Source organism: Coloeus monedula (genome assembly GCF_965178545.1).
Source record: "Coloeus monedula genome assembly, chromosome: 16".
NCBI lineage: Eukaryota > Metazoa > Chordata > Aves > Passeriformes > Corvidae > Coloeus > Coloeus monedula.
In genome coordinates this window covers 9559227-9584515 of record NC_138796.1, presented here as the reverse complement: position 1 = coordinate 9584515, position 25289 = coordinate 9559227, and the positions used below count along the sequence as shown (strand labels likewise).

The 25289-nt window shown below is 37.8% G+C and overlaps 1 protein-coding gene across 1 annotated transcript in view; it reads right to left on the bottom strand.

Annotated features, from left to right (window-relative positions):
• Positions 1 to 287: 287 nt before the first annotated feature.
• The window catches only part of SNX29 (sorting nexin 29), a 101617-nt gene continuing 76615 nt past the window's right edge, over positions 288 to 25289 (bottom strand). The window contains exon 21 of the mRNA XM_082291900.1: positions 288 to 5679. Coding sequence (XP_082148026.1) covers positions 5550 to 5679 — 130 coding nt within the window. The 3' untranslated portion in view covers positions 288 to 5549. The remainder of the gene's footprint in view (positions 5680 to 25289) is intronic.

The window sequence follows — 25289 nt, the reverse complement described above, 5'->3', positions numbered from 1 at the left end:
AAATTAAAGTCTGTTATGTACATACATCACTCTAGAAACACATTGAAAAAATGCACATAAATCAAAGAAGCAATTACAAAACACCTGAATAGGACAAACAGGATGTATAAACACTCTACTTCAAAGAAAAGATGTCATTTTTTATTTTCTTCTTGGTAAAGTAGCATATTTTAACCAGGTTACAATAAAATTACCACAGGATATTAAAAAAAAACCAACCAACCAACCAACCAAAAAAAACCAAAACAAGAAGAAAGTATTTAGAAAATTTTATATACATACATTTGCTTAAAAATTCTATAATGTAAACATTAGCATAGCAAGTTAAAATAATATTACAGTTTATTAATACTTATTTGAATACTGTACATATATATGCTTAATTAATAATGTCTTTTCTACAGTTTAATAGTAACAACAACAAAAATCCCTCCCCTAAGTCAAAGGGAAATTCAGCTTCTTCAGTTGTCAACAGGTGTGGTCCCACATCCAAGATACTTAGTTCTTTATCTCAGTGTTAACTAAGAAGGAAAGCACAGCCTTTCAGAACTGCATTTTTAACCACACTTACATTTTTATAATTTTTAGTGTCTTAAATGATTAATACTCAAAAAGCCACTTATCACAGTTTAACTACAGTCATGGCATGGAGATATTTTCTGAAATCTTGTTAAAGGAACTGATTCCCCTAGAGGGAAGTGCAATAAATTCTGTTTTGATGCAATAAAATCAATATTCTTTTTTAAGTCTGGTCATCTGCAGCAATTTGTAAATCTGGAAAAGCCATTCCTTTCTAAACATTTCAATGCTGTTGTCTAGAATAAAGTCATGCCATTATGAACGAAAAATTAAGCCATTAATATTGATTAGAAGTATGCTCTCATTATTTTAGTAGAAGGAATTTATAAATAATCTAAGTTCTCTATAACTGGATCATAAAAGCACAGTTAGTGCAGAGTGAGAAATAAATGCAATGTACAGTGTCACACCACTGTAGAACAAGTGGTTTATCTTCCATTCAATATGTGAAACACGAAGCAGGTTAATTGATATTTTTAAACATATTTTATATTTCATATAGATATTTTCCTATAGTGAAGTGTTTCTTTGAATACAGAATGCTATGAAACTACCAAACGTACAAAATAATAATCAAGTTAATAGTCCATGTGATGCAGGGTGCTGACTGAAATACTCCAACCTACAGAAAGTGAAGGAGAGAAATCCTTTACTTTCCTGAATTAATCACTTTTTTTGACTCAAGATCCAATACAGAAGCATTACGGCTATTTCCAAGGAATAAAATGTGGTTTTGTGTGGAACAGGTTTCTTTTCATATATCCTAGAGTTCCAGCTGGAAGAGCCCAGGGCTGGTTCCAAGGTCTGCAAGGGTGTATAGCAGCAGGATTAGGTCAAAAAGTGGTGTTTTTTTCTTTTAAACAGCTGTTCCACAGGTGTCTCATAGCAATTTCAAATAGGTAACTGTATTTTTATCCACAGGTATATATTATCTGTTCTCAGAATTCCAAGCCATTAGATGAGAAACATTTTGGGGTGGGGGAGTTGAACCTTTGAAATGGCATGAAACTTCTAGCAGAACTGAGATCCTTGCATTCTTTGAAGGAAAAAGAATGACATCAATACCAAAAAGCACCAATTACTAATGCTGGTAACAAAATACCAGGTTCTTAAACATTAATATGTCCTGGCAGAAGCATCATTAGTTCACTGGGGGTTCCCCAAGTCTCATTTATTATTAGCTTGCTGCTCTGAGTCAGTCAACTGCATTTGTTAGTAGGTTCTTATTAATTAATTTGACAGCTACCATTTAGATATTACTTTGTACAATAAAACATGACTGTCAAAAAAAAAAAAAAAACCACCTTAGCAATAGGTCACAATTTTGAGCCAGTAATCTTTAGTACCATTCTGTTCTTTCTCTAAATACTCATATTAATTCAATCACGGTGGTTTATGACTTGCAGTAGATTCTTTAAGGTAGTATAATTTGATTACAACTCAACATCAACAATACATCAACAATATATTCCATTAAAAAGACTGGCTTTGAAATGATCTTCCTAAGAATATGTGACTTAATGGACATATCAATTTAAGCCTTTATAAGTTTGTCAGTATCTTGCCTCATATAAATCTTGGAGATTTATTATTATTATTATTATTGAGAACTTTAATTTGCAAAAGCCAAGTCAACACACTGCACTCTCTATAATGAATGAGAGAATCTCTAAATAAATGAGATTCTGAAAAACCACAGTCGATCTATGAACACTGATGGTCACATCTGCAAAAGCTGGAAGAGTTCTGCCTGCTCTGTGTGTCTTAGGGGAGTGTTCATGGTGGATGTGACTGGACAACAGCATTACAGTAAAAGTTGTGCCACTTCTTTACAGTTTATTTTGAACAGTCACTAAAGGATCCAGAGGAGAAGCCCTGGATCTAAAGACAAAGCAGGAATGAAATGCAAACAAGACCACAAACTGCTCTAGGCTGGCTCTACCAGCCCACAACCCAGGGCTCCCAGGAACAGCTCCAGCACCCAGCCTGTCACGAGTCCTCTGTCCTGCAAATACAGCGCTGGTCACTGGTGCCAGCAGGAACGGTCAGTAATGAATTAATTAATAATTCATTAGTAATGAACCCAGTACCTCATTGTGAGCCACCCACTGAGCATGGACAGGGGTTTAAAAGATGTGAGTCAGCCAAAGAAAGTTTAGAGCTGTACAAAAATTGCAACTGCATGGAATTGGGTGAACAGGATAAACTGATAAAATCATTCCACTGACAGAATCATTGTTACACTTAGAGGTATTTCAGAAGAATAATATAACTACTTAGGATTCTTAATACCAACGGGCCAACCTTCTTCAAGAGGCTTTGCTGGTTCTGGTGAATGAACAGAAGAAGTGGGATTTGTAACAGATACATAGGATTCCAAGGGCCTTTCAGAATGTCTTGAGGTGGTAGAAATTTGGGCATTCCTGTCAGTAGGCACCTACTTGCACTCATGCAAGTACCTCAGTAGTCTTCAAAAAAACCAGGGGTATAAAGTGGGAATGCCACCTTGTGAAGAAAGGCTTTCATTTGATTATTTCCTGGGATTTTAGAGAAATGACAGCTGAGCTTTTAAATGGATTAGTAATGCACCCATTATGGTATCTTGTATCACCAAGTGAACATTGTTTGCAGACTGTAATCTTAGGAGCTGATACACAATTCAGCTAAAGTTAACAAAGAGCAATTTGTATACGGTAAACAAGTTTAGTATTTTTATGTGATTTACATACATACATAAAAAATTACAAGAAGCAAGATAATCAGGAATGAAATAATTTTAAGAGCTAAATGCAAATACAAAAAATTCCTTTTAAACAACTAAAAAGAAATTCAGTCTGTAGTAAATGAAATTTCTTACATTTGCAACTTGCTGAATAAGAAGTACTTGAATCTTTGAATTATTTCTTGAAAATGAATACAGCTTCATGTAACAGATACATCACAAAGGTTTCCACACAGTGTCTTCTTTCAAATTTACTTGCAATTCAGTGTTAGTACATGTGCCATATTTTTATTAACCAAGTCTCCACTTTCTGAAAAATAAGTTAAAATTGTTTCAAAGTGGGACCATTACCATTAGCTACTTTTCTTTCCAACAAAGACATACTGAACCATCAGCAGTGCATCAGACTGAAGAGTTTGGAGAAGCTACTTAACTGTCAACCTACTCACTTTCCTTTCTTCTTAGTAAGTGTCCCACTGTAACTAACACAAAACACCAACAGTAATTCATCTGTTCATGAACACACAGCAGCGAGCTCCCAGGCTGGCCTTTGGGCTTTTCAGTTTATCTGTGTGGTAACTGAGATCTCTTACTGACTGAGAAATATGGTTTCATTTCTGTGACATGATTTCACCTACTGAAATTTCTGACCTGGAGAGTGAATCCCACTCCTCTCTGCCACATTTTGCTGTTGAGTGCAATCTAAAAGCTGCATATTTCAGTGGTGGGAATCCAGCACGTGGGGCTCACACTCAGGCACTCTGGCCCACTGATGCCACTCACTGTGGGTAACAAAGCCCTTCTCACTTGAGAGGTGCCACTGGAAATGACTGGACCACTGACCTCCCTGAACAACACACACTGCTCACAGGTTTGCAGAACACAAGTTCCAGTTTGCTGAAACTTTAGTAAAGCACTGAGGTATGAGGTCTGTTATTAATCATCAGCTTGGGTTTTTTTCCTGGAGAATAATATAAGATGTGAAAATTTAATATAATGAATAGATAATAAAACGACAAGATACATCAATTTAAGTAACATCCCAAAAAACTTCTGAGAGGAAAGATGTTCTTACATAAAGGAAAACCAGAATGCAATTGATAGAAAATTTGAACATATACTGCTTAAACTTAATGAAGAGAAGAAGATAGCTAAAACATAATTAACTGCCTACGGCAGTGCAGCTAATGGATACTGAACTGGATTCCAGTTAATCCATGTCAGGACTTCCATCACTTGTAACAATTCTTGTCACTTCTTTAGTTACTCTTACAGTAGTAGCATTACCAATTACTTTTCAATAAGAGGTGATGGGTAACAGGCACTTCCATTACAGGCAATTTTTAAGTATCACCATGTGAAGGGTTTTACAAAATCAGATTAAGAATTCCACCCTGCCCTGTTAATGATGGACTGTTCTGTAACATAAACAACAAATTAATAACAAAATATAATCCAAGACTTAAAAGCACTGTTTTGTACCATGCTAATTTTGTGTATCCTTCTGGTGGTTTGTAGAAATGAGTAATATTGCACCTGCCTTATAGCAAGACTGAAATTTCACTAAAAAATTATTACATTCTCTGATTTTAAAGAATTACTTCCCACAAATGAATGCTATTGAGAATATATAACTAGAAATGTACAAAAGCTATTTTTTCACCTGCAATGTTTTTCTCATCATCTACATTGTCAAGTTTTTTAAAAACCTTTGTGTGTCAGAGGTTTACAATTAAAAAAAACCAAAACAACCCAGTCTTTCTATTTACAAAAGGTAATAAATTAGTGAGGTTCTTTTAAGCACATCCTTCTGACATACTAAGTAGTGATAATCATAAAGGTTCTACTAAGGAAAAAAAAATTGTCTTGACATGAAGCCCATGTCTCTCTGGAACAGAAAACTGTACATGGAAAAAGGGACAACATAATACAAACAAGGAATTCATTGTGACAGAAGGACTTCAGAGAACAAAGGAGAATTTGTGCAGTGCCGCTTTACAAAACAAAGGAAATGCCGATCAGTTTGCTGAGCTCTCGTGAAGAGCCCTCGTATTCTTTTGAGAAAGTGATTACTGCCTTCCAAAGTAGTTAATCAGGATATGACCCTTGGTAATGAATGTCTCTTTTCAGGATTTAAGTTGATGCAGCTGTAGTCTCTTCAGGAGCTTAAATTATAAATATAGGCTAGGAAGGAATCACAGAACAATTTAAAGTACGTGCTGCCCACAGTGACAATTAAGGAGAAGGGTCAGAGATCACCACTCTGAGGCTCCAGGCTCCGGGGCTCCCTTGGGTGGCTGCGGGACAGTTTGGGGAAGCGGGTGGTCACTCTCGAGCGATTGCTTTTGCTTACTGGCTCTCCAGAGGGCGGGATATCACTAGGGAGACAAAAAATAAACACAGAACAGCTAATTTATGTTATATGTAAATTGTTGTGTAGTATTTCCAACATGAAAAAAGCAGATGTTATGAGAGTCTGGCACATGACTGCAAAATACAGCACACATCTTCAACATCACGGAATTGCATTCTTTCTACTGGTATCTCAAGTGTGAATTACAAAATGGGCTCTTTCAGAAATGAAAACTAGTAGAACTTTCAATACTTTATGGAAGATTGTAAGTTACAGGATAAAAGCAGATCTCTATGAGTTGCAGTTCAGAAATGGTGGGAAAAGCATTTTGAAGTGATAAAAGTACAAGCAAAATAGACATGAGCTTGGATGATGCTCAATTAACAATCCTCTAATCATGGATGGATGTATCATTACATGATGAAGTACACTGGTAATACATCCCTGAATTCTTCAGTCTCTCCTGACCCACAACAGACTACAGTCTTACATGAACGAGCCTTTTGGAAAAGACTCTGAGAAGAAGTACATTAAGTTCAAAAACAAGCAGTAACAGAAAATTCCAGCTTACCTAGGTGATATTCAGGCTATAGACTCCTCGGAAAACTACAGTATAAAGGGATAGCATTGTACTTTTGCCATTCTTTTACAGGACTCCACATGGTTTTTAATTAAACTGCTTACACACACATCAATAAAAATAAAACTAATTTTTGCATTTAGCTACTCAACTAAGCAATAAAATTACACAGCATACAAAGCCAAGCTTATTTTCGTAAGTGAAAAACCCAAACCTTATAATACCGATCTTCAGAGTGTGATAACAAGTCCAAGAGGGAAAAATTGCTCATCTGCACTTCTAGCCATATTAAACAAACACAGATATATTTTAAAACAATCCCCAAAGTTCTCTCTGCAGTTCCTTTTCCTGCAGTGACCTTCCTCACACAGAGGTGAGACACTCCTGCCAGAGCCACAGGCACACTCAGGCCCCACTGAGGTGTTTTGAGCACCCACATGGGAGAGATGTTAGCACAGCAAAAGCCTTTAACTAGTCCTGGGACTGAGTGGAAAATTCACCTGCAGGCAGCAGAGCACTTCTGCAAGGAAGGGCAGCTGTCCTGCCCTGGCCATTGGCTTTGGAAGTACCGTGCACACACAGCCACTCCCACAACGGTAAGAGAAAAAAACTACAGAAAAGTTATGTTCAATTCAGATGCTAAGCAACAGAAAATAAAGTTTTGTGGGATTTCTTTTAATGGCAGAGTATTTAACTGGTCTAAGTTTCTAAGCAGAAAACTCTGAAATAGCTTTATTGAAAATAATAAAGGATTTTCCTAAATCAAGATTTACCACATTCCTATTACAGTATTTAGTCTTCCAAGGTAACTATGAAGTCCTTTATGTGAAAAAATGCATAAAATACTTGTGGCATACATCCTGCTCTTTTTCAATAACTAGATTAACAAGTTAGATCTTCAGTTCCTTGTTTGTCTTGTCACTAAAATAAAAAGTCTAAAAATTAGTTTAGCCTACGTTATTAATTCGTGGTAGCCAAGGATAATTGGACTTCCAACCATGGCCCTATGATTTCTGATTCTGAAACTCAGCAATGCTATCTAAGTTGCTGTAGAGAATTCTGATCATGTGAATCCAATTTCAGCTGTGCTCATTACCATGGATTTCTTTTAGTAACATGAATATTATTACTCATAATTTTTATACTATTTATAAAATTGAGCAATGCAGTGTTGATACTGTAATGCTTGTAAAAGAGAGCATGTGGCATTGGCTTCAGAGGGTTGTGATTTTGTTTTAAGATATGTATTTTTCAGAAAATGTAAACGTAAAATAATCTAAATATCAAATATAAAATGGAATAAATTTAAATGTTCACCTCACTGGGCTTTGCTCAATCTAAAATAGGTTAATTCACCAGCACGATGGCCAGTGCTGACAGAGCTTTGGCTTTCTGAGGCACACGGAGCTTCCTGGCAGGTACAAGGTGCTTTACCTTGCAGAAGAGAGCATGAGTTAAGCGCAATTACTGTAATTTGGTGATTGCTTTACAGAAAGCACATTTTAATGCACAAGCTCCTCCTGCTGGCATGTCCCCAAAACGACATCAGTGCCAGCCCATAGAGCAAAGCTATTCAGAGGGAAAAGGGCAAAAGGGGCAGAAGGAGTTCCCCTAAAATGAAGAGAAATGAATTAATACCAGTCTGCCTTACCAGGCACGGCTGAGGTAATCAGGTCATTTAGGGTAATTACATGAACACCAACGTCTGTGAGCAAAGGACAGAAATTGCAAATAATTCTGCTAATGTAAATGATGCTACTCCACAACATGATATGTCTAATAACTAAATTAGAGGTTAATTTATCTTAAATGTCTTAGCTAATTTTTATAATGATAATCTAAGACACATCATTATCTAATGCAGGTTTACAGAAATCAATGTATATCTGAGGAATTACATCTTCACGCATTCAGCATGAAATGAGAACTGGAGCTGAAATTTAATTGATCAACTTCCATGGAAACAGATGTTCTATGGGGGAAGAAGTTTCAAGTATTAAAAAGGAGTCATAAATTTAAGTCTTTCAGCCCCTTTTCATCCTCCTTTTTTCCAAACCTGATGGGAGAACCAGCCATCTCACTTGCCTGCTTCAGCTCTGGCTTTTTTACCAAAATGACCAACCCCCCAAAACATACAGTAATCAAGTAGGAGGAAAAGATTCCTCTCCCATCTCTTCTGTCTCCTGTTATTAGATTTGATAATTCAGCCGTGGCCTTGAGGTTGAATGATACCTATAAAGTCTCTGGCACAAAACAAGACACTTCTAGAATGTACGGACAGTTCAACTGGTCAAATATTCCATGAACTCTTGGGCAGTGGCATGAAGACCTTAAAATGATCCTGTCTGTATTTCTGGCAAATGCACATGAAGGTGGAATTGAGACAAATCTATTTTTGCCACCCTGTGTTTGGGATGGAGAAGAAAGAATACACCATTACCTACAAGGTTTGCAATTCCTCTCATCTGTCACATTCAGTAAAAATAGTCTCTAGGTTAGTGGGGGGGGCTGAGTTAGGGTTCACGTATAGTTGATGGTTTTACTCAGATTAAGATACAAATTTTAAACCAGGGAGTAGCTGTGCTGCAGTAACTCTCCCAGCCCGGCTGCCCCAAGTCCCTGAGGTAAGTAAGCACTTACTCTAAGCCTACACCTTTCCCTGTTTGGCTTTAATACAATTCTGCTTTTCATTCTATTGCCTTCTGAGCCACAGAAGCCTGAGCAGCGTCCAATTTTCTAGGCCGAGCCTGGCAGGCAGAGAGGCTTGCCAAGCACTGCCCTGTTCAGCAGTGGAATGTCCACGTATTAAAGGCTTAAGTTCTTTTCTACATTCTCACCTTGGCCCATTCTGAAGAAAAAAGCAACCTGATGAGGCAATCAATTCCTCCTTCCCACCGGGTCATTGTTTAGCTTTTAAGCATTCCTGATCGATCTGCCCAGCGTTTGTTTGGCAAATGATTCAGTTTCATTGATTTTGTCTTGGTGTCAAGTTCTGCCTGAGGTGCCTCTATAGAAAATAGCTTAAAATAACCGGTCCTTTTCATCAGCTGCTGGTTTATTCATACCTTTGATTTATTGCTCTTCCTGTATCTAAATGTAAACTGTATTTTGTGGGGTTTTCTTTACATACTCAGCATATGGAACTGCAGTATTCTCTTGGCTGATGTTGTGAGCGTTTACATGAAGAAATTTATTTCCCAGCTCACTGCCTATTCTTCAGGATAAAATTAGAGAAGTTTCTGATAAAAATAGTATAACATGTCTGCAATTGGAAATAATTTTGTATCAGACAGAGATCAGAGAACAGAAGTAATAAGCACATCTTGGGAGTGTAGCAAAGCTCAGGATCAGGCATTTCATGTATCTATCTATAGATCTATCTCACATGTAAATGCCTCTCTGGAGACATTCTAGTTTTACTTGAGTTATATTAAACACACCTTATGAAAAAAGGCATTTGCTTCCAGATAAATTTGGTGACTTTTGCCAGCTCCTTGTGTTATTAATACTTTGTTAGTCATTATAATAATCTAATTCTGGTTATAACCTCTATGTTTAATGTGGTGCTCAGGCAGGCAGCTCCTCAAAACGGTACTGTTAAGCAATGCCCAGACTATATCAGGAGATCCTTATTAGACAATTGAGAACTAATTCTGACTTGACAGTGCAACATACCTCAGCACCTTCTGCCAATTAAAATCAGGTAAGACACCTCTTTAGCAGCATTATTAACTAAGATTCTGAATTCACCAATTTCACATACTGTAGTAACTCCTGCTTTGCAGTCAGCTGGGTAAAATCCTTGTTTCCAGCTGTAGTGTAAAAATAATTAGAGACACATTTCCTGTCACTGATCCCAATTTTGTAGAAATTAAAATGTAATTATTAATGAGAAACTGTGATCTCCATTTGTTAATATAAATGTCTGATTTGGATGTTTAAAGAGTCAGTTATTAACAGAAGAAATAGAAAGAGAACCCCTCTATAGTACACTCTGACACTGAAAATCCTGTAGAGCAAAGTTGTCAGGTTACAAACTGAATAATCATTTCCCATCAAGATTAGATCTGAAATGAAATTTCAAGAAATGAAAAGCATTAATTCTGATATTCTGTCCAACCATTTGCTTAATGTACAGCTCCTTCTACTTCCACATACACACTTCTAGACCCATGATGTATTTGATCTCTTCTTGCAGTGAAATAATGACACATAATCGTGTTTCCATTTGTTATAATTCAAAGTACCCTGACTTGAACATTCACATGCTGTAATTCAGTTTCCGTAACAGCATGAAGACTTTCTTCATCAACATCTGCATTGTTATTTGAATTTTTCTGTAAACCATGACACTGTACATAACTCTGATGACACAATGTTTTTTCCCCACTAACTTCACTTTGAAGTTGGCATAACAAGATGGTTACTGTATCTAATAGTTATATAACTGAGTAATATCTATGTTATACATTCACTCAGGAAATTCTCAGAAGCCTGCAAAGGTGACCTTTCATCAGTTTCCATCTAAGCAATGCTTATACTTAATATTGTCATTCCTTGGCTTTCTCCTGCACAATGACCTCTGTGTTTGGGAATGGTTACTGTCCATGTGATGCCCCAGACAGAATAACAGAATGCACGAACACTGTGCTCTGGCAAACAATCCCTGCACAGCTAGCTAGGAAGACAGAAATCACCAAACACAGAATTACATGTATTTATAATTTATATATTTTGGTTTTGTATTCCTGTGCTCAGTTGAAAGGCAGGAAGTTTGGCTGTTCCCTATCATTTTCCTGATCCTGAGCTCACTAAAGCACTGAGATTAACGGCAATAAAAAACTTGGATCATATTCCTGCTTTACTTTACCATGTCAGACTTTCAGCCTTCAACTCCACCTAATTTCACCACCTGGGAAAGGCAGCACAGTTACCAGTCTCCTGTTTTTCCATGGGCTCGGGAGCAAACAGCTCCTGGTGCTTCAGCTCTGAGCTGGGCAATGGCCCTGGTGCAGTGAGCTGGCTGCTGTGTCCCTGCTGAGGGGCTCTGTCCCCTCCATGCTCCCTGACTCTTCTTTGATCCAATATTTGGAATATTTGCCCCAAAGCACTGCCATGTGCAGCTTTCAGTGAGTTTAAAAATCTCCAAGGGAATAATGAAACTTAGCTCTCTTTGCTTTGAGTTTTGCCAGTAAACTGCCATCATAAAAACCAACCTGCACAAGCAATTACCATCGTTATTTTATTTTTAAGAACAAGCCCCTTCTTTTAAAATTACCATAGAAGCCAATGGAATGAGAGAGAAAAGTTGTAACCAAAACATGTTGTTTTGATCTTCCAAGGAAGTGCTTGAGTTTTAATTGCTCCATCAAGTTAAGAGGTATCAGCTGCTTCTCTCAAGTATCTTCATTTCTCATGAAGATTACACATGATATTAACATGTGCAAAAGGCAAGAGAGAGCTGATGGGACCATTCTCAGGGTCAGATCCAGATCTGAATCAATGTCACATTCAAAATAACAGCTATGAATATAAAAAAAATGAACAAACTTAAAAACTGCTCCTAGAATTATAATCTCAACTTTTCTAAAAAATATGGTGGCAGTGATAATGTGAAGAACACTGCTCTACAGCAATCACACTTTCTGGGTTTTAGTTTTTAAATACTACGGGCATTGTATTGCACTTCAACTGTAAGCTTGATACAAATAGTGATCCATGACCTAAAAACCTCAAAAATATAGGCCATAATCTCAACCCCTGGGAGCTTTTAAACTGTTCTTCATTTTAGTCCATTATTTAGTTTTCCTAAGATAAAAAAGAAATTTCCACTGAGTTGGATAAGCTCGTAGAAAATAGTAGATCTGCACCTGGCAACATAATCACAGGGAGAGGGTTGAGACTTGGCATAGTGGAATTAGAGCTGTACTCTCTAAATAAACAAAAGTAATCAAGATGGGGAAATATGTAAATAAATGAGTACCATCAACAGAATAACAAGGGAAATGCTGACTTTGTTCTTGGTAATGGAGACAGGGACTAATGTTTACATTTAATCCAAGACAGAAAAGGAAGCTCATGGAAGAATGACATTGCCTGCTAAATGACTGAGGGAGCCAACTTGGGATGCAACAATCTTGATGGATTAGACAGAAACTAAACAAGCATCAGGCTGGCCAGCAAAAAGATGACCACAGTAATCAGCAACCAAAATAACATTTTCTGTTTAATCATATTTTAATTATTTTCTCTGTAAAAAAAGAAAATGTCCATGATAAATGCAGATCATCCTTTTTTTTCTCTATGACTCCAAATTAGGTTAACAGGCAGCAAAATCTGCTACTGACTCCAGCGGGAGTTCAATGCTCGGTGCACTGCTGGCCAGGAGCTCCTGAAATTTGGGGTCAGCTCTCCAGGTATCATCAGAGTCTTTAAAAAGTATATCATCTTGGTCCATCTATAACTCAGAACTTTGCCAATGAGTTCAAAATAAAAATAAAACAGATTTGCAATAAGCTTGCTCCTGTGCCAGAATATTAGAGAAGAATCAATTCAGGACACCAGTGAGCAGCCGTGACTCTCCCACTGCTGGCAGCCACTGCAGCGTAGCTCCAGGGCTGGAGTGACAATCCTGGCAGCTAGGAGCTGCTGAGCCTTCTCAGTTCTCAGCTCCTGGAGAAGCCTGTAAATGGCTACTGCTGCCCAAAGAATCTGCTTCTGGAGGCCAGCTGAGTTTTGTCCCACAAGGAAGCTATCACAAGATCACAGGATCACAAGACAGGCACTTTCTTCATTTACCTATGAAATCCCCTTCTTGTTTCTTTGAGTTTTGTGGCTTTTGGCCACATGAAGATTTTGCTGTTAGGAAGAACAGTCAACTTTGATAGAGGACATTTTATGGCTCCAAGTAAACTTTGAACTAAACAGTAAATCCCTCTCCCTGGTTTAGAAGCTCACTGAAGCACCCGTGTGCAGAGGTCAGTATCACACATGCACATGTACGGTACCAGAAGGCTGTGAGATCATGCAGAATTTTATCTTTGTTGGGGTAGTTCTGCTTTGCCAGCAGGAGAACAGCCTTAGCAGACAGGAGGTGAAGCGTGTGCCTGCAGTTCCCCCTGCAGTGGTGCTGTGCTGGCCTGAGAAGCAGGGAGGAGAGGCTGTTTGTGCCCTGCTCAGGTTACACACAGAACCTGACTGCAGTGACAGCTCCACAGGCAGACAGGAAGCCTTTTCATCTTATCCCTGCCCTGTACTTAGAAATGCTGGGCACTGGATTTTCTTGGAGCCTTGAGGATTTAGATGCATTTTGACTCTGCTGTAGCACTAGCAGTAAAAATATGATAAAATATTCAGTCTGCCTGACAATGCAAACCAACCCCATTTTCTTTCCCTTTGGTCATACCTGGCTATTCTCAATAGCTGATGCTTTAGGATTTATCTCTTTTAATATGTAGGAGTCTTCTACTGAAAGATTTCTAACAGACTCAGACATTTAGAGCTGTTCAGTGTATATATATGATTTACCAGATTTACTGTACTAAGACTAATAAATTAAACCTCTTACAAAGAATTAATTTATGAGTTCTTAAGAATAAAATTTGAGAAACAAGATTCCAGAGGCCAGATACACATGGAATAGCAAGAAATGGGCTCTGCTGTTTGCAAGGCCCATATTTCTAACTTTCAGACCTAAAGATTAACAGGTCTCTTTCTACCACGTATCATAACTTTTACTAAACTCTTAAGTGTAATTGTATTACACTTCTAAAATATTAATCTAAAAATAAACCTTCATACTGCTGTTGGTATAATCAAACTGTGGAGCACTGTGTAATTAATACATAAAGATCTGAAGAAAAATTACTCTGGTCTGCTCTTGGAGGTGGTGACCCCAGCCACCCCAGTACCAATCCTTCCTGGAATTTTTGTTTAAAATTGGGTTATTTGAGCAAGAGTAAACTGAAGAAGCTTGTTTAGCTATAAAGCAGATCTGTATTATGTGCAGTTATTCTGACTCCATCCTCACAGACCAGCAGGGCCTGATGTCAGACCAATGCTGTAAATATGCAACGTTCTTGCTGGGTGTTGTCCCTGGGTGAGGGCCATGCAGGAACAGGGAGTGGAAGCATGGAGAGGATGAGTATCTGTGCCATCCCTGCTGCTGCACACCAACCAGCACTGGGTGAGGAAGCTGCCTCTGTTATTTCTGCACAGACCTCAAGAGTTCAGGTCATTTGGCATTTCTGAACTGACATTTGGCCTAATTTGTACCTACAGAGGATGTATTTGGAGAAGTCTGAAGCAGTCTAAAGTAAAAAAAAAATCAGCCAAAATCACTTCCTTTACTCATTGGTTAATGATGTGAAGGGCTATGGCAGGGAAGAAAGCCTGCAGAGTATGAATTTTTGTTATTAATAGACAAGTACCTATAATTACACCAAGTTATTCTACGATAATTCAGCTAACTGTTCATGGATTCTGCTACCACCACAGCAGTGCCGAACATATTAAAAATACACCACAAAAATAGAACCCAAAATGCAACAGAATTGAATGGATTATGTTTACAGCTGGCAGATAAGCAAAACCAAGGAACAAAGCTTCTGTAGGATGTTTTGAATTTCAGTGATGGCCTGTAGCTAATTCCTGCTGTTTTCACATGAGAAACTGATGGCTGCTGCAATATTTTTCAGTACAAGTTCAAATGAGGAAAAGAAATAACCCACCTCCTTTTGAAAAACCGTGCAGTTGGGCATAAACAAACTTGTTATGGTCTGGATTAAAGCCAAATACATGCACAAGTACAAAGATACCTCCCTTATGAAGATTATTTGCTTTATGTATTTGAATGGATGCATCCATTTTTCCATTACTGTCAGTGTTGCACAGAAAGGAGTATGAATAAGCACTGGAAGACTGCAATATAAGATGTATAAACAGATTGTTCTAAACCAGTTTCATGAGTATTCCTTACTGCTTCATATGCTAAGATGAAGGAATAAAGTTTATTTTCCATCTCTCAGCATAGCTTTTTTCATTCCTCAAAGTCTCTTTTACTGTGGAAAAGTAATTAAACTTAATCTTTGGTTTTACTCCCAGTGAAATAAGCATTATAGTATTTTGTTGCAATACTCTAAATCTAACAGTTACATTAATAGATAAAAAAATAATGTTGTTTCATTAGCAAATTATTTTTTTAAAAACCATTCTACTAATTCTGCCATTCGAGCAATTATGTAAAATTTACATATGGGAATACATTTGCACACACTCATTCTGATTTAAAGAACAATGTATTTTCCATAATTATTCCCCTTTTTTCCCCTCCATAACAGATTTCTCAAGGGTAATTGCACTGAGATATTGAGATTTCAGGGGATCTGGAGCAAACATCATAAACTCATGTCTGAGAGCTCAACTTGCAATATCTCTGACAATGCATTACAGAAATACACCACACCAAAACTGTTTGCAAATGCCATCCTGTGACAAAAGTGTTTGCAGATGTCACAGAGAACCACCCAATATGAAAAGGGCCCTTGGCTGAATGTAGAGCAGCTCCTTGTGCACCAAGGCCTCATGTGCAGGGTGCAAACACCAGCAGTGTCCCACTGGGACAGGCATCAGGCAGGAATGAAAGCAGGCAGGGACTTACAGGGGCCATTCATTGTTTTTCTGCATCAGATACCTTGAAAAATGCCAGTTTCCATTTCACAGAGTATCAGAAAGGCAGTTTGGTGATAAGACAATGGGTGTTTGGGAACTGAAGAGAGAACAGTGCTCTATGCCTGACTTGAAGGAGACAGAGCCAGCCTGGTAGGTCATATAAATTAGACCTGGCTTCCCAAACAACAAATCCCCTAAATCCGGTTCTTACTGGAGATGCTGCCTTTGTACATCCAAAGCACATGCGCTGGTCTGGAAGTTCTTCAGTTCTTCCACATTTTAGAAACTCGTAGAAGAAAAGTGATTTTTAGATGGCCTGCATTATTGGCAAGTATCTCTATTAAGCTTCCCCTATTAATAGAATTCAAGCTGAAAATGGCAAATTGAAGTCCTTCTCTTGAACATACACTCTGAATTTCAGCAACTTGTTTGCACCAGGAGTTATCTCATAAACTCTGTCTGTCAGTTTCATGATTCTATGTAAGATTTTACTAAGTAAAGAATTAAACACTCCAGACGGGGTTTTGTGCAGGTCACATCACCCAGGCCACACTTGTGTAATTTATGTAATATGTTTTGCATGCAGACTGGTTAAGTGAGTGAGAAGCTCTTAAGTTCCTTTCAATACATCAAAGAAAATCAGGAGTACAAATAATCTCACTCTTTGTGACAATAGCATGGCTTCAAAAACATCTTTAAGTGCCACAGTTGCATGCTATGCAACTCCTAAATGTATTACAACTACAATATATATGATAAATAAGATATTATTTCGTTTGGTTTCTTTCAGTCCCATTAATCAGTTTCTATTCATTCTGTGAACATATATTTAAAGAATTAATTCCCTCTTCAGTTGTACATTTCAAATTCTAATCTATAAAAACATCACTAGAAGAGTTGTGGGTTATGAGAACTTGTCCATAGGGGAAGCATCTGCCCATCCCATCTGCCCCAAGCCCTCACACCATCCCACCTACCTGCACCCTGCTTTCAGCTGGATGGAGAATGGAACTTGGGGAATTTCTCCTCCTTCCAGCATTGTGCCATTCCCACAAGGAGCTCAGATGTGGGATCCAGGCTCGCTGGCTGCAGTGGATCAGCACATCCTCACAGGGAGAGTCCCCAGGGCCTTGTCCCGAGGACCAGGAGAGGAACTTGGGGTTCTGGATCCCCGAGCTCCCGGATCCATCTGCACTCGCACTCTGACTGACCAGATGGCTTCTTACAAAACAACATGTTCACATCAACAGTGCTCAAAACACTTTCTGCTGGAAACTTGTTTTCTGTCAAGGACCTGCAGATGGTTCCCTTCCCCTACCTGTGAGCTCTCCAAAATACATCTCCTGAACTGGCTGTTATGCAATCTTCATATGCTGAGATTTGACTGTGAATATCTAAAGCTGGCAATTTTCTTAAAATAAGCTCCAGAAAGAGAAACTTAACAAGCAATTATAGATCAGCTAGTTTAAATGCAGCTGTAGAATAAATATTACAAACTGTTTTGTAGGATTTAGTAGGCCAAAAAGTAAGCTTTAAAAATCACAATTTCATTACAGGGAACTCATGTAGGTTTGGGCAAGGCCAAGAAATAGGCTCAAGAAGGACAAATTTTGTGAAAAGAACATTACACAGCTCCATCAGAGGTATCTGTGGGGTGTGCACAGGACACAGTGAGGTACCTGAGCGAGTCCTGAACAACCATGCAGTAAATGGCTCTTATCATCCACATGTCCCATTATGCATTCATTCCAGTCACTATAGAGGCAATTTAGTGCACTCTCACCTGCTCAGCTTAAAAAATTACACTGAGAAGAAAATTATCTTCACATCAAATATTCACTTTGATTTTTTTTTTTTTTTTTTCCAGTCTGGCGCTCTTTGATGACTTGGATGCTACATAAAAATATGCATTAGGATGCAACGTAATTCTATATATTTGTGGGCTTTTTATATTGAAAATTTTGTGCCCAGTTGTATTAATATTTGGGGCTTTGATTGAAAAGGGACAAAAAGACACAGCTTTGGTAGTTCCAAGTATCAGAGCTCCCACACAGTGGAAGGTAGACATGGTCATACAGCAAGTACATGTAGGTATCTGCACTTGCTTACACTCCCAGCATTTTAGCACATCTCAACTATTGATTCACTGAGTTGCAAACTCCTCTGTGCTCTCCTCCTCTGAAAAAGTCAATTCCAGCAGAATAATGGAGCAAATTGTTACAGACAGAGAGGATAACTAGGAAATAAGGTGTCCAGACAGATGTAGTCCCCTTGACTAGGAAAAGTAGGATAACACAGAGAAAATAAAACTCTTTTTCATTACATTAGGTGTGTTATTGAAGCAACGTTTTAAAAATAATTCTACTCAGACAATTATGCCAGAAACTGATTTACATAGTAAAAAGAAATAACTAAACAATTGCAAAGATAGTAAAAAGAAATAATTAGACTTAGTTTCCTTTACAAATTATGTAATTCTGTTAATGAACAAAAAAAATTTGAATCTTTGATAAGTACTATTATTTGAAGGCAAGAAGGGAAATGTCCTGTTATATTTCTTAGCTATCCAAGTAGAAATATGTTCTATGTGCTTACTAGGAAAGTTTTTATCAGTCTTGTAGAGATGTCACACTCTTTCAAATGTGAAAATTTCGATGTCAATGTTTTACAGTTGTCAGTAATCAGGTGCAGGCTATGAGTTTAATGGAGAGCAGGTTTATAGACATTGGTTTGTATTTTACTGTTTTCATGGTTACACTTTGCAACTCTTGATTCATCATTTTGCATGAGAACTAAAACATACATTTGTTTTATCCAAGATTTAAGTACAACACCATGGCATTGCTTCTGGAGACAAACACAGCACAAAGAGCCCATTAACCCAGCACAGAGCTGCTGAACAGAGAATCCAGAATGCACCTATCCCAGCTCTCAGTGAGACTGAATTTCACAGAGACAGACTGGGAAGTGGGGCTGCCAAGCAGGCTGAGCTCTGGGCAGGCCTGGCTGAGCTGGGCTCTGTCCCACAGCTAAAGGCAAAGCCACAGTGAGCCCGAGGTGCCACTGTGCTCGGAGCCAACCACAGCCCTGCCCAAACAGGGTCCCCTGTCCCCTTGGGGTTGGGTCTCCAAGGCACATGGATCTTGTTCCTATATTCCATAGAGTTCATACCTTAGGCCTGAAGAATGAGCACAGTAAACTGACACAGATGATATCACAAATATCTGCATTTTAAATATTATTAAAAGTGCCACCTAGATTTAATTTTGTGAGTATTTGCATATGCCCCACACATGCACATTTCATACTTTCATATATCCACTTACAGTATCCTGGTACCAATGAACAGTGACAGCAGAGCTTTAGAACTGCACAAAGAAATTGTTTCCTACTAAGGAAATACAAATTCTAGAGTTTCAGGATGAGTAGAGTACATACACTGCTGAATGGAGAGGACCAACATATAAATTACTTTAGAATCTACTAAATGTTTACATGAGCAAAAATTGATTTTAAAGTATGTAGACAATGAAGTTGAAGATAGATGATGATTGCTTGTGCATTTTCCAAGTTTCCAGCACTTAAAAAAAAATCATCCTGAATTATGCTGAAGGTACTTCACAAAAATATATTCAGGGAATGAAAAGGAGACAATGGGAGCTTACAGAGCGGAGGATTAAAGGATGAGGCAGTTTCATTGAAGCACACAGAGAACAGGTCCACTGAATGCCCACCAAACTGGTCAGACAACTAAAGCAGAGGGATCTCCTCTTGCCAGGCATTTACTTTGCTCTGTACATGGAGTAACACCTGAATGCAGAATGTTCATTGCACCAGACCTTCTCATCCCAAGATCCTACATGGAGTTGAATCTTTACACACAGTAAGAATGTTCTAAAATACCAGAATCAGCCATGCATATTTTTTCAAGCCTTGTTTTCAGAAGATAAAATACCTTCTACACAGTGTTTAAATAAAAATTCTGTGCCTATGGTGAGCACCTTTCATTGCTAGTTCAGCTACCGTTGCCTCAAAAAATGAAAGAAAATCCCAATACACTTCCAATGAAATGGCTTCTTCTGTGTGTGCATGAAATGCAGTAAAGAAAAATAAATCCTGTGTAAGTGTTCTTCTTCACATTCCTTTCTACCATTTTCCCTTTTTCACCTCATTTTAATGTACATTCTCTTCAATCAGTCCAAACTGTCTCATTCACTCTCTTGCTGCTATTACATTTTACAGCACTCATCTACTCTTACTCCATTTATTCTTGTATTCCCTACCTTCTCCAGTTTTCTTTCTATAATAATGCACATTGACAGCCACAACACTGTTACTCACTAAACCCCAGCTATTGTTTGCTCCTGTTTATGCCCAATTCTCTCAACAAACTCCTGTGCTAAGTTGATTCTACATAGGTGAGTCAAACCTCTGTTGTCCAGAAATCATCATTCCCACATCTCCCCATGTAAACCAATTCCCTCCACCATTAACATCAAGTTATCTCTTTCAAATCAATTCACCCGTTTCATATTTCAGTTTGCCCTCATTTCACATTTCCTTTATTACAATATAGGCCTCAAGTCCCTGTTGACTCACTCTGGTTTTCAGCCACCCAGACCGCAATCGCAGGGTGACACTGGACTGCCCAAGCTCAGTGAGCAAATCTTACTCAGTATTTGACAAATTTTTATTCTATTGCTCTACCTTCCCAAATATAGTTCGTGAAAAATTCCAGTATTTTCAGTACACTCCTCCTGGCGGAAAACCTCACTTGAAAGTTCTTACTGAACAAGTCACTCATTAAAAGAATGACTCCAGTGAACAACTACAGACTGCTGCAATCTGGACTTTTCTGGTTTTATGTACTACTGTTAAATTAATTTAAACTAACACTTTGACACTGTGCTGTGCACTCTAACATGTAATGATAATGACATCTTCTCGGGCATAATTCTATTCCTGCATGTCACTTACTCAATATATTAACCAGTGCTGATAATCAGAAGGGAAAAAAGTGAGAATATTGGTAGAAAACTACAATGCTTACAAGAAAGGTGCAGTAATTCTATATTTGAATGTCAGGTACAGCTGTCATACAGCTCGTCTGACAAGAACATCTTTATTCTTTTATTCACTTAGGAAAACCACACCACACTACAAAGAAAAGGTCTCAAGATGGCTGTCAACATTGCTGAAAACAAAAAAAAATGTAAACTGATTGTTCCATACCTTATCCCACAGTAAAGTGGGATATGCTATCAAGAATGAGGACAAGACTTTGAAGTTCTGCACACTTAACTATATTAGCATTTCTAGCATTCCACTCTTCATAGCCCCGATGCAAAAATTTGTTCCAGATCCAAAAATGGCATAAGGAGCTTTAAAAAAACACTGGATCCATTGTTTATGAGTTAGGTATGGACAATAGAAGCAGGAATTCTGAGTGTGTTTAAAATGAGAAATAGTTTCTGATTTAGCTAACCAAATCCACCTTGGCAAATCCCTGCCAGACATGAGTGTGCAGTAAATATGCTGACAGGAATGGTGTGCCCAACCTCAGAATTAAAAGTTTCTTTCCTGGCTCTAGAGCCCATTTCTTCTACCAATTTCAGAAACACCTGCTCAGTACAGAAATGCCTGAATATATAAAGAATTCACTTTTTAACAAGGGAGTGCATGTGACTTGTAACCAAGGAAACAGGATCACTGCTGTAATGACACAAAACTTTAACTGGCTCTGTGTTCTTTTATGAGAAAAATCTTAACCTCTTCTTGCACTGCTACAAGTTCAATGTGTTAGAGACACAAATGCCAGAGTTTAGAAACCCTGTCTATCGCTAAGGACTTGCTGAGTTTGTTGGCAAGCAGCAAAGGAGCAAGGAAGAAGGATGCTGAGAATCACAACTCGTCCCTCTGAATGATCTTTCATCACAAAGCCTGTTGTTAACTCAGATGAAAAAGGATGGAAGGTGATGATAGAATTCATGCAGCCCAGTGAAAAACAAAAGCATCCTGATCCAGCCAGTTCCTTGCACAAGACAGATGGGAATCGAACATCACAAAATGCACAGCGCAGTTAAAAGCTCCTTTTGTACAGCACTGAAGTTTGCTGTAACATTGACCATGGCTGTTTTCAACATAATCTCTACTTGTTTCGGAGCTTGATAAATTCTGTGGTTATAAAGGAAACCAATATATACCAGTTAGCTACCAGCAGCAACACATAAGGTGCTTTGTAACTGCTGCTGTCCATCTACTTGCTTTCTATTTTTGCCCCATTTTTTCAACCAATGCAATGGAGAGCATTTCCTGTACATTTCTACACATGCAAAAGAAATATCATACCATAGCCTCTCTCTCATTTGCTTCAGTAATTTTAAACATAATTCTTATTTTCTCAGGCAGCATGAAACAAGAGTTTATTCCAAGGCAACTGTAAAGATCACAAGGCCTCAAATGTTTCCAATGGTGGCTGGAGAGTATTCAATCCTTGTACAGTATGCACTAAATTATTCTTCTCTTAAGCACTGTAAAGGTCACTCTGAATATAAAGAAGCATGATAAAAATCTAATTGATGGAAATATGCTCATAAACACCTATTTGTGATGCCTGATGAACAATCCATAGCAATTAACTCAGCAAAGCAAGTCTCACTGTCTTTATTGAGATGATAATTGGTGTAAGTCACACTACTTGAAAGTGAAGTCGATTCTTTTTTTTTAATGGTAAGACTCAACAGTGAGGCATAAATATAATACAGAAACCCCTTCAGCATTATGGAGTTGCTGTATGACACACCAGCTTTACTGAGCATCACACCAAGACAGAAATGAAAAACTCCTTTTCTCTGAGGTGTTTCTGTCCTGGAACACTGCAAAGCTGAGGTGTTTCATTAGGGTGAGCTTAGAGGGACATGTTTCTGTAATACTTTCACTATTACCCATACCTGCAGGACAAAGTTCTTTCAATTGTACTTCTGAATACTCAAACACTTTTGACTCAGTAGTGCCTTAGAACTGAAAGACTGAGAAAATGCAGGTGAGAGCAAGAAATTGGGAGCAAAAGGAAGAAAACTGGAGTCAAGAGACATAAAAAGCTCCTTTTGCCTGAATAAAACTTATTTACATTGGGCACTGCTGGCAAATTTAATAAGACCAACTGCTGGAAGAGAAACAACCTATAGAAATGCAGCTGAGAGAAATAAAGAACTAAAAACACCAAACAGATTTTCTAATCCTTTTTAACAATTGAGAAGATGGCTAGCAATTATAAAAATAGTTTTAAATATATCAAAACATATATTCTGATTCCAAATTTTCACTTTATTTAATTTTTATCTGACATGTAAAGGATTACAATGTTTTTGTACAAAAGGTGTTTCTTGTTGGTAATTATATATATATGTGTAAATCATTAGGGACTCTGCAGAATATTCTTCCTGATTTTAAAATGTCATTTAAACTCCAGTGAGCAGTTAGCTGACTGCTAAGCTCCATAAAACTACTAACAGCAGAACCAAGTTGAAATCAGCAAATATCTTAAGTGCTGATGGGTATTTGGACTATAGTTCCATCTACAGCAACTGTCTGAAGCCTGTGAATGCTGCTAATGGTATTGCCATGATAACTACCCTTCCCTAGCTCTGGTCATAGATTTTAGCACCTATTCTGACCATTTAAAAAGACAAACCACTGGTAAGAAATCAAGAAACAACAGAAATTAAGAAATAATTTTGCAAACCTTTGGTCTGAATGAAATCAGAGGATGCAGGACAGCTCTTTACCCTGTGCAAAGGAGCAACAGAGTTGCAATAAGTGCTCCCTGACAGATTTGAATAATCAATGGGAATGTGTGTCAGACTTTGATGTCCTATACAAAGCTTTAATTATTTCACAAATCACCTGTCAAAGCCCAGATGTAAAATGAAAACCTACAATCATAACATCTTCATATGTTTGGGTAAAACCAGCCATATAAAGCCAAGTGCATCTAGTAAGCCTGAAGTACCAGTATTATCCATAGTTCCTTACTGTATTCAACCCATCTTGCCTTTAACATGAAGCATCCCATGTCCCTTTCTTCCTGCATTTTCTTGCCCACTTTACCACTGTTTCTATTCCTCCTGATGTATTGTTTCCTTTCTTCTTTTCCCTCTAACATTCATAAACCCTTTCAATTACCCAGAGCAGGGAAAGGAAAAATTTAAGACATTTGAAGAATGCCATGTAATACGCATCTTCAATGTCAGTATGTGCAAAAACATAAAACACAATATAACAGGCAATTCTTGCAGAAGGGAAAGAGATGAAAGTTTGAATTTTCATATACTTTGACCAAACGATTTTTGTCCTACTTCTTCACATTTCACTTAGATCAAAACAAGCATGATGCTTTTTTTAAGTCTGATGTCAAGCATCATAGGTTATGAAAGACTAAAACCAAAACTGTCAGTAACAAAGTGAGGAATGCAGAACCCAAGAATAACAGTGAGACAACTCCATGTTTGTTAAAAACAATCCACTCAAATTCAAGTATTTTAATTCTATCATCAACAAAAATTCCACAAAAGATTTTCACATTTTTGCACTGAAACTTCCTGCATTAACTGAACATGATAATGAAATTGTAGATATCTAAGATATTTTTACTTCAGCAATCATCAGTGCTTGGCAACACAGTTCATCTGAAAGATAAATATTGTGTAATGTCTCCACATTAGACCAATCAATTGACATAGCAATAAATTAGTTTCATTAGCATGTTTCGGGCATTAGAAGGTGCTTTACTAATTAAAAGTCCCATATTTAAGCAAATGCTATTTCCAGTTTGTTCATTTAAATTTTATTCCGGAGTGCTGACTATATTCTATCAGAGTGCTTATTCCTGGTACACAACATACCTGGGATCTGGTAAGGAGATCCTGAAGCCATGCAGTGCCAAGTTGATGACACAGGCTGCCACCTCAGGGGTGCAATCCAGCACAAACCTGGCCACAACACTTTAGGTGCTTTAGCTGAGTGCTGCCATTTATTCTAGTAGAAGGCACAGATATGCTCCCTGACAGCTTTAAGAAGTGCCATGTCATCACCAACGCAGTTTTTGAGAAATCAACTGATTCAAAATTGTATTTAAAACTTCCTTACTTTGCTTCAATATTGTTTTACAGCATTTCAGGGATTGCTTGTTTGTTTTTCATTTTATTGTTTATCTGAAGATGTAATAACAGCAGAACGGTGGCACCTCTATCTTCATATGCAAATATATTCATGTCTGCATTCAAGAATCTTATTTTAAATAATATTCATGTTTCTGTGAGAAGGTTTTGGTTCTGTGCCATATCTGCTGTATATGGACCTATCCCTTATGGGGATGCAGTTACTGA